The 15,276-nt window shown below is 29.8% G+C and overlaps 1 protein-coding gene across 1 annotated transcript; it reads left to right on the top strand.

The window, feature by feature from the left end:
• Nucleotides 1-456: 456 nt before the first annotated feature.
• LOC113367124 (DNA-binding protein D-ETS-6-like) lies at nucleotides 457-9,809 on the top strand. The gene is made up of 3 exons (XM_026608753.1): nucleotides 457-478; nucleotides 6,803-7,043; nucleotides 9,413-9,809. Exons 1-3 carry the CDS (start codon nucleotides 457-459, stop codon nucleotides 9,807-9,809), a joined length of 660 nt encoding a protein of 219 aa, XP_026464538.1.
• The last annotated feature ends 5,467 nt before the right edge of the window (nucleotides 9,810-15,276 follow it).

The raw sequence follows: 15,276 nt of genomic DNA, 5'->3' as shown, positions 1-15,276 counted from the left end.
CATATCTAACGTAAAAATATATTTGGAAATTTAATGTGGAGAAACGGAAATTTCAAGGGTTTGTAAAACTAGGTCTATGATGCCAGGGGATAATGGGCAACCCATAGCAGTACCTTTGATTTGTAGATAAAAATTATTGAAACAATTAAAATAAGAGCAATTCAGGACAGTGTTAATGATGTGTTTGAAAGTGGTTATGGGCAAGTCGGTGTAGTTACAAATAGTGGGCCAGCGTTTTTCAATTGAATCAAGTATTAAATCATGGGGAACACATGTGAAAAGGTTAATTACATCAAGGCTTAGAAAATTTGATCGTCCGTAATGTTTCGGTCTTTGATTAGATCCACAAATTGGTAAGAGTTCTTTACATAGTGAGGAGAGGAAATTGTGACATTTTTTAAAATATTAGCAATGTGTTTAGCGATATTATAGAATGGGGAGCCAACGTAGGATACAATGGGTCTAAAGGAGCATTCAGGTTTGTGGACTTTGGGGAGACAATACATTTTGGGGAAATAGGATGTTGTACTTTTAAATTATAGGCAAATTTGTCAGAAATGAATTTTTTATTTTTAATTCATTAATTAATTAATTGATTGTCTAGAAAACTGTTGTGTTGGATCATTTGTAATGATTTTGTAAGTAGTATCATCTTTTAGCATTCGTAATGTAGTGTTAGTATAAAATTCTTTGTCAAGAATTACCGTCATATTGCCTTTATCTGCTGGACAAACAATTATATTATTAGATTTAATGAATAATTTGGTCTCCGCTATATCTTTGTGTAGTCTTTTAAGATGAATATGTTGGAAACTCTTATCAACTTTTTTTAATTGTTTAACTAGTTTTTCACATAGTTTTGACCTGATTCGATTTTGCTTGTCAGTCTCAATGTTCCTGATATTGTATTCTATGTTACTTAAAATTTTTATGAAGTCATTATTTCTGTATTTACTAGGTGCGTAATTGAATTTTGGACCGAGTGCTAAAATGTATTGGATATTTTCTGGAATGACTATATTGGTTTTATTTATTAGCCATTTGTCTATCGAAAATTTAGAAACATGAAATGGATAATTTTTATCTCGAATTTGTATAAGATTTTTCAATTTCTGTATTTGTTTATTTTTAATAATATGAAAGTGTTTATCGTATTTTTTATTTTCGAATTCTAAAAATTTATTAAAAGTATTTTTATCTATTGTTTCTCGGAGTGTATTTATTATCTGATCTATTCGTGTTTTTTAATTTTTTATGTCAATAAAAGAATTTTTTATTTCTAATTTAAGTACTGATATATATATATATATATATATATATATAATTATTCATATGTATATACATATACATGTATTTTTGGGCGGATGTGCTTGTGTGTGTGATAAATAGGTTACTTAAAATAAAAAACTTATATTGTTCCCGTAAAAAAATAAGTTTCCAGTTCCCTTTCCCAGATCGCTGTTGTAACATTCGCTTTGCCAAAATCATGAATGAACACTTCAGAAATTGCTACAAGGGAATTCCTTTCTCATCAGTGACTCACAGCAGATACTCGCGCATTCTTTGAAAATTCATCTTAATAACATGCCGAACACACGTATTTTACACACAAGCCAGTTCAGTACACCTACTTTGTTTTTTAATCGAATCATTTAATTATTTATAATTTTTTATTTACAATCCATTTTGTTTTTATTTGCCCGCCTTTCTCTTCTCTACGTCGTGTAAACGTTACGTTTGGAGGAATGCCAAGAATGCGATGAGTAATAATTTTTAAAGTATTTTTCAACAACTGAGCTTATGATTCAAAACGAATTAAAATATTTGGTGATTATATAATGGGCACAAAAAGTGTAAGCTGATTAATAAAAATAAAATTATACAAAGTTCTTGGAACTGAAGTCATAAATTTATGTCGCAACTCGTAAGGCAACCTGAATAACTTTGTATGAACAGTTTATTGGTGTTAATTAGTATGTGGCAATTAGGGTCATATATTGACTTTATTAAAATTTCATAAATAATATCCAAATAGACAAACGAAAATCTGACTTAGTTAACTTTATCAATGAGATTGTACTATATACAAGCATAATGATATATATAAACCTCACCGACAAAAATTATTTATAATATTTATTTGAAGACAATTGTTAATTGTTTAAATCCTCATAAAACTTTAAATTTTGCAGGTAAATGAAATATTCAAAAAACCATTTGAATTAAATGCTTTTAAATAGATTATTATAAACACTGGAACTTTCATTATTCATACTTTATAGACAAAATATAAGAGCTTAGCAATTGGACGGCGACGTTTATATATGTTTACATGAAAAACTAGATCTAGCGGAGTTAAACTGAAGGAACTTATCTCATATGGTATAATATTTATAGGAATTTTATAAACTGAATTGCAAAATTAAAATTATTTTTTTCAAGTATATAAGTGAACTTCAGAATTTTAGCTAGAATTCAAATAAAAATACGAATCATTATCGATATTTAAAAAAATAGATATTACATGTTTTTTTTTAATTTTAAAATGAAATCGTTATTTCTTCACAAGCAAAATGTTTCTGAAATAAAGCTTTTTTAGACGCAACTAGAGTGTAAATCCGTACAAATGCAACGGAAGTGCGTTACGGCAGATAAGATAGAATAAGATAAGAGTGGCGATGATATCATTTCTATACTATGTGAATAAATTTCTGTCGTTGTATGCGTACCGGCAACAACGTTGTATGCATACAGATAACAACAAGGAATTCGGCATAGATAAATAAACATTTTAAAGTTAATCGTAGTACTAATCTTGAAAAATGCCTGAATCAGTATTTCAATATTTTCAGTTCAATATTTTACCCTGTCTCCCGTAAATAATTATGGGGTATGAAACATAAGTTTATTGAAATAATTTCTATAAATTTATAAAATTTTAGGCAAAACAGATATTACAGCTGTTCAAAGAATGAGATTATATCGCCAGCAAAAAAGTAAAAAAAAATACCATCAGTCAATAAATGTATGTCAATTTTAATTACATGAAGTTCTTCAAACACAATTATTACATGATGAGTGAAGTTGCAAAAACAATATTTATTTAGGCGCTGTTTAACATAATCCACTGTGTCAACGAATATTATAAAATTTATTAATCAGCAATTACTTCATTTCTCTAATGAAGAGTCATTTTTAAATGCTAATTACAATGACAAACCGATCATGTCATATTTGAAGTACGACTTTAATCACATTATTGTTTTTAAATATTATACATATTTTTAATGCTATTATAAATATATAATTTATAATTTATCATTATATAAATGTGTATAATGGTTGACACTAATAAATATGTGCATCATACTAATATTATAATTACTAATAAACATTATTCAAAAATGTTATGTTATGTATTTATTTTTACTTAAATGCCATCTTGTACCGTAGCAAATAAGTTTTACTTCAATCGCGTGTGAACCTTACGCGCACTCTTTTTTCAATCGTTCAAGTCGGATGCTTTGTTCTCGCAAAAACACATTTTTTCATTTTTTACACTTTTAGCTCCTTGTATCTGAAACGGCTGGTCCTGTCTTTGCCAAAAACTAATCACCACGTCTCCTCATCATTACGATATGAACGTTTTTTGAATCATTTAAATCTGATACTTGTTCTCTAAAACTTGAATCATTCAAATCGGTTGAGAGGTGCTCGCGAAAACGTCGCCGAAAAATTGTATTTACATACACACATATATACATCAGTTTTTTCTAAGGTATGCAAAAATACCTTCTGAAGCAGGCAGTTTACCTTAGAAATTTCTGAAACGTAAGAATATGCAAAAATGTGCCATTTGGATTTTTGGACGATTACTATAACTTACCTTACGGGAAATTAATGAATTTTGCATAATTTAAATTCACTCAAACTCTAAAATTTCTTCTTCAATTCATTTATAGTTGTGGGTGAATCGAAATCACAGTGCATTTGTTCATTCATAATTAGAATAACTATTTCATCTGATATTTAGAGCAGTCAAGGCTATTTGTAGAGATATGTAACCGGCCTCGTCGGCGCCGATTTAAAAAAAATAGCTTAGTCATGTTTTCAGCGTCAATTTGGCGGATTTAAATTTATACTTCGCGCATGTTTCGTCGTGGTTTGTCATTTTCATCGAAACAAAGCAAGTGTTAATATCGCCGAGTGTGGTCAAATCTCTCATGACAGCTGACGAATGTTATTGATGATTGTATCTATTGTCGGTAAACTGCCTTCTTCAGAAACCACGAAACTATGCAATAGTTTCACCTTTGTTGTTTGCCGCTTTTTTATATAGTCATTTACTAAAATGCATCGAGAGTTTCGTTTTAACTATTACTGACGATATCATTGATCTAAAGAATCGTTAAATCTTTTTTACTTTATTTTTTAACCTTCCGTAGGGTAGTTATAGTAATGGGCCAAAAATCAAAAAATGAAAATTTTTGCATATATTTACGTTTCGAAGGTTTCTGAACATTCTGGCATACCTCAGAAAAAATACATGTGTGTGTGTGCGTTTCGTATGTCCGCGTTTTTTCGTCCACGTTTTCGGGCGCACGGATCAACCGATTTGAATTGTTCAAAAAACATTCGATTCCTATTGATAGGAAGATGTGCTGGTTAGTTTTTGGCAAAGACAAGTCCAGCCGTTACGGAGATACGGAGCAAAGAGTACAGAAAATACAAATCGAGTTTTTTGAGAGAACTAAGCGTCTGATTTGAATGATTCAAAGAACTTTCTGCTTGTTTTAACAAAATAATTGCTTCTGAAAAAAAAATTGTTTCAATTTTCTTTTCAAAAAAAAATTTTTGTTTGTATATCGAAAATAATTCAGATTTAAGTTTTAACTCTGACTAAAGTTCTAATATACTTCAAACAAATAATTTCAACTTTGCAATTCAGTTTATACAATTCCTATAAATATTATACCATGTTACAATATTTATAATAATCTATTTTGAAAACATTTACTATTTTCTACATTTCGTTACGGTATGGGAAGTTCCAGCAATTTGCCTTAAGGCACGATGCCATACACCAATAGTTAAAATATAATATTGTTATTATAATGAACACAGGTAGTGTACCAATATTTTTTGTGTCTCCAACTTACTTTTTGTTAGTATTTTCAATATTTCGGTTTTTCAAATATGTAATAAAACTAAATCTGGCTTAACGTAGAAACCATAGGCTAATTCGTAGTGCGTTCAATGTAAATTGCTATCGGAATAAATTAAAAATTATTTTTATTGAATATTCATATATAGATATAATAAAAATATATACTTATTAACTTCCCAAAGGAGTTTATATTTTCCAAGTTTTCTCGACATTCCAAGCCATTCTGAATCAAATGAGACCAAATTTGGAAGAAAAATGTGTGTGTGTGAACAGATTTTTTATCTTAAATCGACGTTTTCTCATAAACGGATGAAACGATTAAAAAGCCGTTCGATGTATCTCGATGAGGACTATCGTTTGTCAGATTTGCGCGACGATCGGCCAAGCCATTTCTTTATAGGTAGCAAAAAAGTGAAAAAAATCGTCCACGTTTCAGCCCGCGATTCTGAATAGATTTTTTTCATGAATATTTTTTTTTTGAAGATAGATATCATGGTTTTATAGAACATACTGAAATATTACGGCCCTACGACAAGTAGTTCAATTTTTAAAATTCATCAAAGATTAAAAAAATACTATAGTCAAAATTTATGCCAAAAGTCGCTTTTGGGATATTATAAGTCAATCAAGTCAATTAGAAATGGCTTTGAAATTAGCAAAAAAAAAGTAAATGAACAGTATAGCAACTTCTTAAGTTTTATAAAAAATGTTACCATTCATCATTAAATAATATCTGATAGAACTACGTACATGATATATGTAATCGTACAGGTGTTTTCTTATAGCAGATTTTTAAGACTTCGACGTTTTTCTTGAAATTTAACATTGCGAAAAAGATCATGTACTAAACTAAAAACGATGAAAAATAATTCATATTTAATTATTACAATCAAAGACAAAACAGATCATCAACCAAAATAAATATTAGTATTCAATACAAGCAAACAGGCATTGTTGTAATTAACATTTTAGGTTATAAGCAATATTCTAAATTGTGTAATGAAAAACTGTTTTGAACAATTATTTTTGCATATTAGAAATATCAAGCTTTTGAAAAATGCAGAATGCCACTATCAAAATATTAAATAAATTATTGTTCGATTGTGACCTTTAAAGTTGAACAAATCCAGAAAGCAACAACTCCATTCGAACTAGTCATCGCTCGATTCAATTTTTTATTATTATAGGTAGGTAGATCCGGTAGATCCTATAATTTTCACATTTTACAACTATCCTAAATTGACAATATGTAAAATATTAGGAATGAAAAAAGAGTTTAGAAACACGAAATCATCTGACCATTAATAGTGATTTTAAGATTGACAGATATTAATGTAGATTAACTTTCTTTTTAATCTGACCCTGATAGTGTTTTTAAGGCAAGTTTTAAGGTTGATTGTGACTGCTTTTGTCGTTGAAAATGTGCGAATCGGTTCGTTTTTCATCGTTTTCTGTACTGATATCGATGTCTTTATGGATCAATCAATACGAAGAATTCAAAATTTCTTTCTATAAATTATTTTGATATCTTTGTTGCCGTTTAATTGCCGACATCTTGACATTTTATTTGAAAGCTGATCTCCATTAAGTTAAATTAATTTCTATAATTTTAGTAACAATATTTATTTTTGTTAGATCCTTTCCAATGGCTAAATGCTGCGTCTCGTGGCCTTGCGGCTGCCGGTGCTGGAGGACAAGTGCAATTGTGGCAGTTCCTTCTTGAGCTGTTGGCCGACTCCTCAAATGCCGCTTGTATCGCATGGGAGGGTGCTGATGGCGAATTCAAACTGAATGATCCTGATGAGGTGGCCAGACGATGGGGTGAACGCAAAAGCAAACCAAACATGAATTATGATAAATTGAGCAGAGCACTAAGGTAATTTCATACTTAACCCATAACCCTCTCAACTCGGATGCCTACATATAAATTCATATAAATCACGCAATTCGCAAAAATGTTAAATGAGATCTAAATCTCAATAAATCAGTTTATTTTATTGACACTGTGCGGCAAACACAGTCATTAAATACTAAAAGATTCTCTAATAGCTTTTTGTTCGACAAGTCATACAAAACCATTCTTAGTCTCACTTGAGGCTTAATTATTACAGGAAAGCTTTAAAATTCTTGCACTGATAAATAATAATTACATACTTATAATAATATTATTACATACTTAGGGATATAATATATTAAACTATTTGCACAATAATGAGTAATATAAAACATTTGGATGTCTTTAAACGCTTTCAGTAATCTATATTACTTGACTTATATTGTTTCGTCACTTATATGTAAATATACTGCTCGAGCCAAAACTGCCACTTGCCAAATAGATTTTTGATTTTTTATTGTAAGATCTCAACAAACTTAGCTTAATTTCATTTGCTTAATTAGCAAATTAAAGAGTTGCAAAATCTGAAAACAAGACTTACAATCACTGGTCATAAAAATTACCTTATCAAAATATTTCAAAGTTTTAAAGTTCTGCCCAAAATTATGTGTGAAAGCGTTGTTGAAACATTTCAATCCAATAATTTAAATTTCAATTCTCGCTAATTTATATGTATATACCCATATAGAAATTGATGTGGGTGGAATCTACGAGCAATATACAATTTACATTCGTCAAATTTAAAGCCGATATCGGCTGGACATAAAAATTGAACAATTTTAAGATTGAGCCCATATCGTTATATAAACATTGGTCTATATCGATCATCCCATGTAATTAATTAATCCTGACCACAGATGTATTGGCCATTTGCAACCAATGTTGCCTGTTTGTATTCACCTGTTTGTATTCATAAAATAATTTAGTTGTATATCAATTCTAAAGTTTAAAAATGCTATGTTAAGCAGGATTTTTTGTTTAATTTTATTTTTACTTATTTTTTTCATAACAATCAGAACATTAGTTATATTCTTGTCCTTCGTACTAGCATTTAGCCAAATACATTATTTTTATTTTCACATAATTTTTCTCTTCAATATTTTACATTATCTAATTTTACGAATTCTTCTTTCTCTGAATCCATCTACTTCTTACTACTTTTTACTTCTAATACTATTACTCTAATCTGGTAATTTTTTTGCATGATACTGGGTTGTTGCATGCTCCTTACATATTTACATACTTTATACACTATTGTATTTATGGCCATAATTTTTTAGTTTTTTCGATTCTGGTGTATGAAGCAGTGATACAACAAGTGAATTGGGTGATTTTCTAATTTTTTATGAAAATTAGTCGATCTTGTTTTTATGAACTTTTTTACATATAGTAGAGAAACTCTACATGACTTTTATTGCTCATACACCAAAGTGCACCCGTCATCATTCTAAGTAGTTGAGTGGATTCGCTGTACCAATGCCATATTACATTTGCTAGAGCAGCCCCAAAGCTCTATTCCATATGATCAGATAGGAATAATTATTGTTTTATAAGTCAATAAACTCTTAATATACAAGTCAATTATTAAACCAATATGGTCCTACGGTCTACAACTATGGGGTGCGGTCAGTAAATCAAACATAACTATTCTACAGAAGTTCCAAAACAAAATTTTGAAAGGAATCGTGAACGCTCCAAAATATGTCCCCAACTGGTTAATACATCAAGATCTCAGAATTCAAACTATAGAAGAAAAAATTAATCATTACTGCTCCAGATACAAAGCTCGTCTAAGTCGTCATCCAAACGAATTAACGTGTGACCTGCTCAAGCCTTTACCACCAAAGCGTCTCAAAAAAGAATCTGCAATGATTTACTACATCAAAATACATAATATCTAAGAAGGTGCTATCGTAGGATAGCGATCCTTCTCACGCTGTCAAATAATATATACCTGTAATAATATATAGCTGAATGTACTGTGTATAGTTTGCTATGAACAATAAACCAAAAAAATAATAATAATAATAAGTCAAGTTTTGTTTTTTGAGTGCTAATTTTGAATTTTGTCCGATAAGCCAATAACTTTTTCTTGCATTAGATTTGATAGTTTAGTTTTTGTAGTGATGTGAAATTTTCATCTTAGTCTGCGGACCGTATTTCGGACTATTTTTCCAAATAGGATCATCAGCAAATCAGATTGCATCTCGTAGATTCGATAAAAAATGAAGCAACAAAACTAATGCATTAAAATACACTTTTTAATAGATTACGTCCTTTGCCTAAGGATAATTTTTTAATTTATCTTATCAAAGTTTTAAAAAGCACTAATTCAGACTATTTATTCCCAGGTACTACTATGATAAGAATATTATGACGAAAGTACACGGCAAGCGTTACGCTTACAAATTTGACTTCCACGGCCTGATGATGGCCTGTCAAGCCCAATCGACCTCTGGGGGCGGAGGTCCAATTCAAAACGGCGGCCCTGGAATGGGAGCAGGATTTTCCTTGCCCATGCACGAAGGTCATCTCGCAGGATTGAGTCACCATGCACAACATACTTTGAAATCGCATCCTTCTGCTCAAAGTGATATGTATCAACCAAATGCACAAGAAAAAGTGATGACAAACACAGGATCGACCGCCCAACAATCTTCATCGAGCCACAGCGGCCTTTTTGCTGGTGTGCCACCTTATTGGAGCTACGCGGGTTTTGAACACAGAACTACTGGATTTAGTAACTGATACACACATTGATAATGATAATTAGATGATAATGCTGGTTAGATGTTATTATTCATTTGTATTATTTTATATCGTTATTGTAATTGTATAATGAATAAAATAGAATTAATATTACCAAAGGAAAATGCACTCGCACATCGCCAATTTTCTGTAATTCGATATAACAAAATAATAGCCCATAATGATACAATTGGTTAATCCAAAGCATATTAATACAATATTTCAATAAAAAAAAAATTTCACATGATAACTGTTAATTAACTCAATGGTTTTGAGAGCAATAGTAACACAAAACAAACCCAAAAATTAATAATGATTTTTTAAAGAAGGTATAAAATATATTGCAATTCAAGGCATAATATAATACCAATGTCTGAGCAAATAATAAAATAAATTGAATATCTAACTAATAATTTGAATAGTATAAGTTTAGTAGTTTGAAATATATCTACTATAACTTGTGAATAGCTTTATTCGTTATAAGTGAATAATTTGCAACAATAAAACAATATTATTTAAAAACGGCTCTCTCAAAGTATCTGATATTAATGTATCTGATCATTAATCATGATTTTTTATAAATTTCATTTAGTTATATTTAATATCAGAAAAATTTAGTTTTGTGTTTTAAATACGGAATAGCGGGGCTTAAAGGTCTGCTGATAAAAGGTTCACCACCAATATCTCAAAAACAAGTAAAGTTTTGAATTCTCTAATAACATTATTTAAAAGTAGAGGAAAAAAAATGTTTTTGTTGCTAGTTTTTTTGTTTGTGAGTACTGTTGTTTAGTTTTTATAATGCCACAATATAATTTTTAAGTTTACGTTATTCAATTGTTTTATAAGATATATTGTTAATTTTAAGTTAGATTTAACAGATGATTTTATATAACCTTTATAACAGCTTACAAGTGGGTGGGGTAAAAAGGATCAACTAATCCTTAACATTGGCGTAAACAATAAAAAATAGTGAATTAATTATATAAATTTACTTAAAAAGCTATTTTAACATAAAAAGAGTAAACAAAATTAATAATATTATTATAACTAGGTATATTTTCAACTCTGCTGATCAATATTTCTGACAAAATGCCAGATCCAGGTTATGTACAGTGTCATCTTTGTAAAAGCTGGGTTTATGGAATTTTTATTCTGCATTGTTCGAATATTTACTATTGTTCCTTAAAATCAATTTAAATTTCAAAATAAAACATGAGGTCTGTTTGCCCCCTGGCTATCCCATTTTACTCCGCCTGTAAGATAAAAAAACGGGTGGCAAAGCTTTGAAAAATAGCGGAAAAAACACATTTTCACAATGATGAATCAGCAGGAAATTTGACTGATCATAGTCATATGGTTGTTTGTTTGATATGTGTAATTGGTATTGATGTAACAAATTCAAATTGGACCTTTATGCCCCGCCCTACCTTATAGTAATAATATTAAATGCAAAAATTTGTAAATACAACTAATCACGAAAGAGTGCACTATAACTAATACGTAATGCTGTTTCTTTTTAAATTTTCTTCCTTAAATTTCTGTCTTTACAAAACAAAAATCCGTAATTTGAAGACTATATGTACATAATCGAAAAATTATTCAGTAGTGAGCCTTTTCTTGACTTTAACAATGGACTATATAATTTACATATAAGCTTTTTTTTTTCATTGAGTAAAACTTTACCATAGCATTTTTTTATGATTTTATGAAAACAATATACCTGAGTATTATTAACCTGATTAGATTATTATTGAAAAAGTATTGGCATAACATGTATAATATACTATTATAATATATTGTAGATAACAATGTTGTATATGACAAATGTTATTTCCTAATGTAAACTGCGGCAATGTGTTTATGCATGTTCGGAGAAATAAAGATGACGTTATATTAACGAAATACTATAGAATATATGTATATGTAAATAATCATAATTGTATAATAAATGTTAAAAATTATGAAAATAAATTTCTGCTATACAGTAGAATTCGCTCAGTATGACACCGAATACATTAACCGACTGCTTATTATGACGTGATCAAACTATGAAGTTTGGTTTTCATATTAAATTCTTTATAAAACAGTCGGATGTAATGACTTTCCTCAAAGTTACATGTCGTTTATAATGACCTACTTGATAAAAAGTTCAATTATAATGACCTACATGATTTTACACCTCCTGTAACTGGGAGAGTAGAAAAGCAGCCTCGATAAAAAAGGAACGATAAACTTGAATAGAATTTTACACCAGTTTATTAAGTACAGAGCCAAATTATTAGTTTGTAAAATAGTAAATTATAATGCTATTAATAAATCATTTAAAAGTTCGTTTAATACAGTGCTGTTAATTTTAAGGTTCTAAAACTTTAAGAATTGTATACTATTACCGTACCCTTTTACTATCGATACTGAAAAATATAGGATTTGATAATGAAGGAATAAATTTCAATACAAAAAGTTTAAATTATGCTAGTGATATATTTTATGTTTAGAAACGCATTTATATTAATGAATAACGATTTATTATAAAAATTTATAAGAACATATCGCGTGCCAGTTTGAACATAGTTTCTTAATATCATCATTATAATAAAAAAAAAACTAGTGGGGTGTATGGCATCGTGCCTTAAGGCAAATTGCTGGAACTTCCCGTACCGTAACGAAATGATCGAGAAATATTAAATGTTTTCAAATAGATTATTATAAATATTGTAACATTGTCTAATATTTATAAGAATTATATAAACTGAATTGCAAAGTTGAAATTATTTGTTCAAAGTAGGTATATTAGAACTATAGTCAGAATTAAAAATAAAATCTGAATTATTTTCGATATACAATTTTTTTTTTTTTTGAAAAAAAAAGTTGAAACAAAAATTTTGTTATTTTGTTAAGACAAGCAGAAAGTTCTTTGAATCATTTAAATCGGACGCTTAGTTCTCTCAAAAACTGTCATTTTTTACACATTTAGCTCCGTATCTTCGAAATGGCTGGAACTGCCTTTGCCAAAAACTAATAAACACTTCTCCCAATCATTACTAATTGAATGTTTTTTAAATCATTCAAATCGGATACTCCGTTCTCTCAAAAACACGATTTCTATTTTCTGCACTCTTTGCTCCGTATCTCCGAAACGGCTGGACCTGCCTTTGCCAAAAACTAATCAGCTCTTTTCCCTGTCAATAGGAATCGAATGCTTTTTTAACCATTCAAATCGGTTGATCCGTGCGCCCTAAAACGTGACTAGAAATTTGTATTCATACATACATACACACACACACACATCCATTTTTTCTGAGGTATGCCAAAACGTTCAGAAACCTTTAAAACGTCGAGAAATGTAAAAAATTTCAATTTCGATTTTCGGCCCATTACAATAACTTACCCTACGGGAAGTTAATTAGATACTCAATTCTTCACTAAAACTGAAAATCATCAATGGTTTACAAAACGAATATTTTAAAATGAATTATTATATGTTAATTATTATATGCTAGAATTTCTTATATGACCAAGTAGTATGAAAAGTTGACAAAGTCACAAGAATGCACTAGACTCCTAAATGCCTGAAATTATTCGTATATACGCCTGGCATACGATATCAGCCAGAACATATTATGTTGAAATTGGTTGAAATCATATAAAGTGCGGCATGTCAGATTGAATTTTACGGTTTATTAAAATTGCATGAAAAGCTTACAAAAGTGTACAGATAATTAAATAATTGCTTACAAAAAACCATACATAATCGAGACCCTAATGTGCGTTTGTGGAATCAAAAAAATGTCTTACATTTCAATCAAGATATAGAAGCGAATATGGAATCGGACAGTAAACCATCAGAAATCCCAAAACTACGAAAGACCGCTATTGGATCCAGCAAATACAGCAAGATACCTCGCGAAGAAGGTCGGACCAATATGTTTACATCGGAAAAGGTCTCGCTGCGTTCAACTTCATCAGTTTCTGACTCAAGACAGGAAGTAATATCATCTAGTAATAGTGCATCTACAAGCCTCACTCAACCACATTCTGATGTCAAGAAACCTCCCAATTCATGGCAAGTAGTCAATTTCAAAAAAAGAAAAACTTCATTTGAACCATTAGGAATAGATGTCAAAATTCAAAACAGATTTTCGGCCCTTTCAACAATAGAAACAGCTAATGATGACAACTCAGTTAAACCGACTCCAGTCAGTAAGCCCCCTCCAATATTTATTTACGGAGTTGACGATATTATTGATATGTCTAATCAATTAAATGAAATAATTCCGCACGATCAATATTTCCTGAGAAGTTTAGCTAACAATACATTTAAAATTCTATGTAATTCTGTCGACCATTTTCGAACTTTATCCAGACATCTAAAAGAAACTAATGCCGTATATCATACATATCAATTAAAAGAAGAGAAGGCTTATAGGGTTGTTCTTAGAAATGTACACTTTTCAACAAGCACAGATGCAATTAAATTAGAATTATTAAAACAGGGTCATGTCGTACGTAATATCCTAAATATTAGACATAGAATAACAAAAGAACCTCTTAATATGTTTTTTGTTGATCTGGAACCAAATAGAAATAACAAAAATATTTATAACATTTATAAATTATTCAACTGCATAATACGCGTCGAACCACCGAGAAAGTCCAACAACATTATACAATGCACTCGCTGTCAACTCTTTAATCACACCAAAAAAAACTGCAATAGACCATTTGCTTGCCTAAAATGCGGTGACAATCATAATACTACAGCTTGTACCAAAGATCCGAATGCTCCGGCATGTTGTTATTTTTGCGACGGTGCTCATCCAGCTAATTATCGCGGTTGCTCATACTTCCAAAAAATTAAAGATCAAAGAAACAAAACTCCAGTAAATCAATCAGTCATAAATCCAAATCCAAATAACCAAAATTTTAAAAATTCTAATAATTCTAATTCTAATAATAAAATAAACAACATTTCTCCGGCCTTAAATCCAACAATTCAAAATTCATCCTATGCAGACATTGCAAAAAACAATTACTCTGCTTCTAATCATTCACCTTCAAATCCTGATTCTGATTCTCTAGCAACACTTATTTTAGAATTTAAAAATATCTTCAATCAGCTTTTGCAACAGAACACCATAATAATAAATATGTTATCCATGTTAGTCAACAACAAAAGCAATGGCAAAAATAATTAAAATTGCTGAATGGAATGCCAACGGTTTAATACCTCACAAAATGAAGTAGAATGTTTTTTAAAGTTAAACTTAATAGATATCTTATTAGTCTCAGAAACTCACTTCACTGAAAAAAACTACTTTAAAATTTATAACTACACTACTTATAATTCAAATCACCCAAGTGGCAGGGCTCGCGGCGGTTCGGCTATATTAATCAAAAATAATATAAAGCATTTTGTTCTACCAAATATTTCTGATGATTTTCTACAAGCAACTCAAATTTCTGTTGA

Source organism: Ctenocephalides felis, unplaced genomic scaffold, assembly GCF_003426905.1.
Source record: "Ctenocephalides felis isolate EL2017-DRISC unplaced genomic scaffold, ASM342690v1 CF-g0.4_SCAFFOLD_01170, whole genome shotgun sequence".
NCBI lineage: Eukaryota > Metazoa > Arthropoda > Insecta > Siphonaptera > Pulicidae > Ctenocephalides > Ctenocephalides felis.
The sequence above is the reverse complement of the archived record's forward strand: the minus strand, read 5'-3'. Positions and strand labels throughout refer to the sequence as shown.

Excerpts from the sequence above, each read along its gene's own strand:
- LOC113367124 (XM_026608753.1), top strand. The coding sequence starts at position 457 with ATGGGTCTAAAGGAGCATTCAG. Across the intron at positions 479-6,802 it reads GGGTCTAAAGGAGCATTCAG|ATCCTTTCCAATGGCTAAAT; the intron begins GTTTGTGGACTT and ends TATTTTTGTTAG. Across the intron at positions 7,044-9,412 it reads AAATTGAGCAGAGCACTAAG|GTACTACTATGATAAGAATA; the intron begins GTAATTTCATAC and ends ATTTATTCCCAG.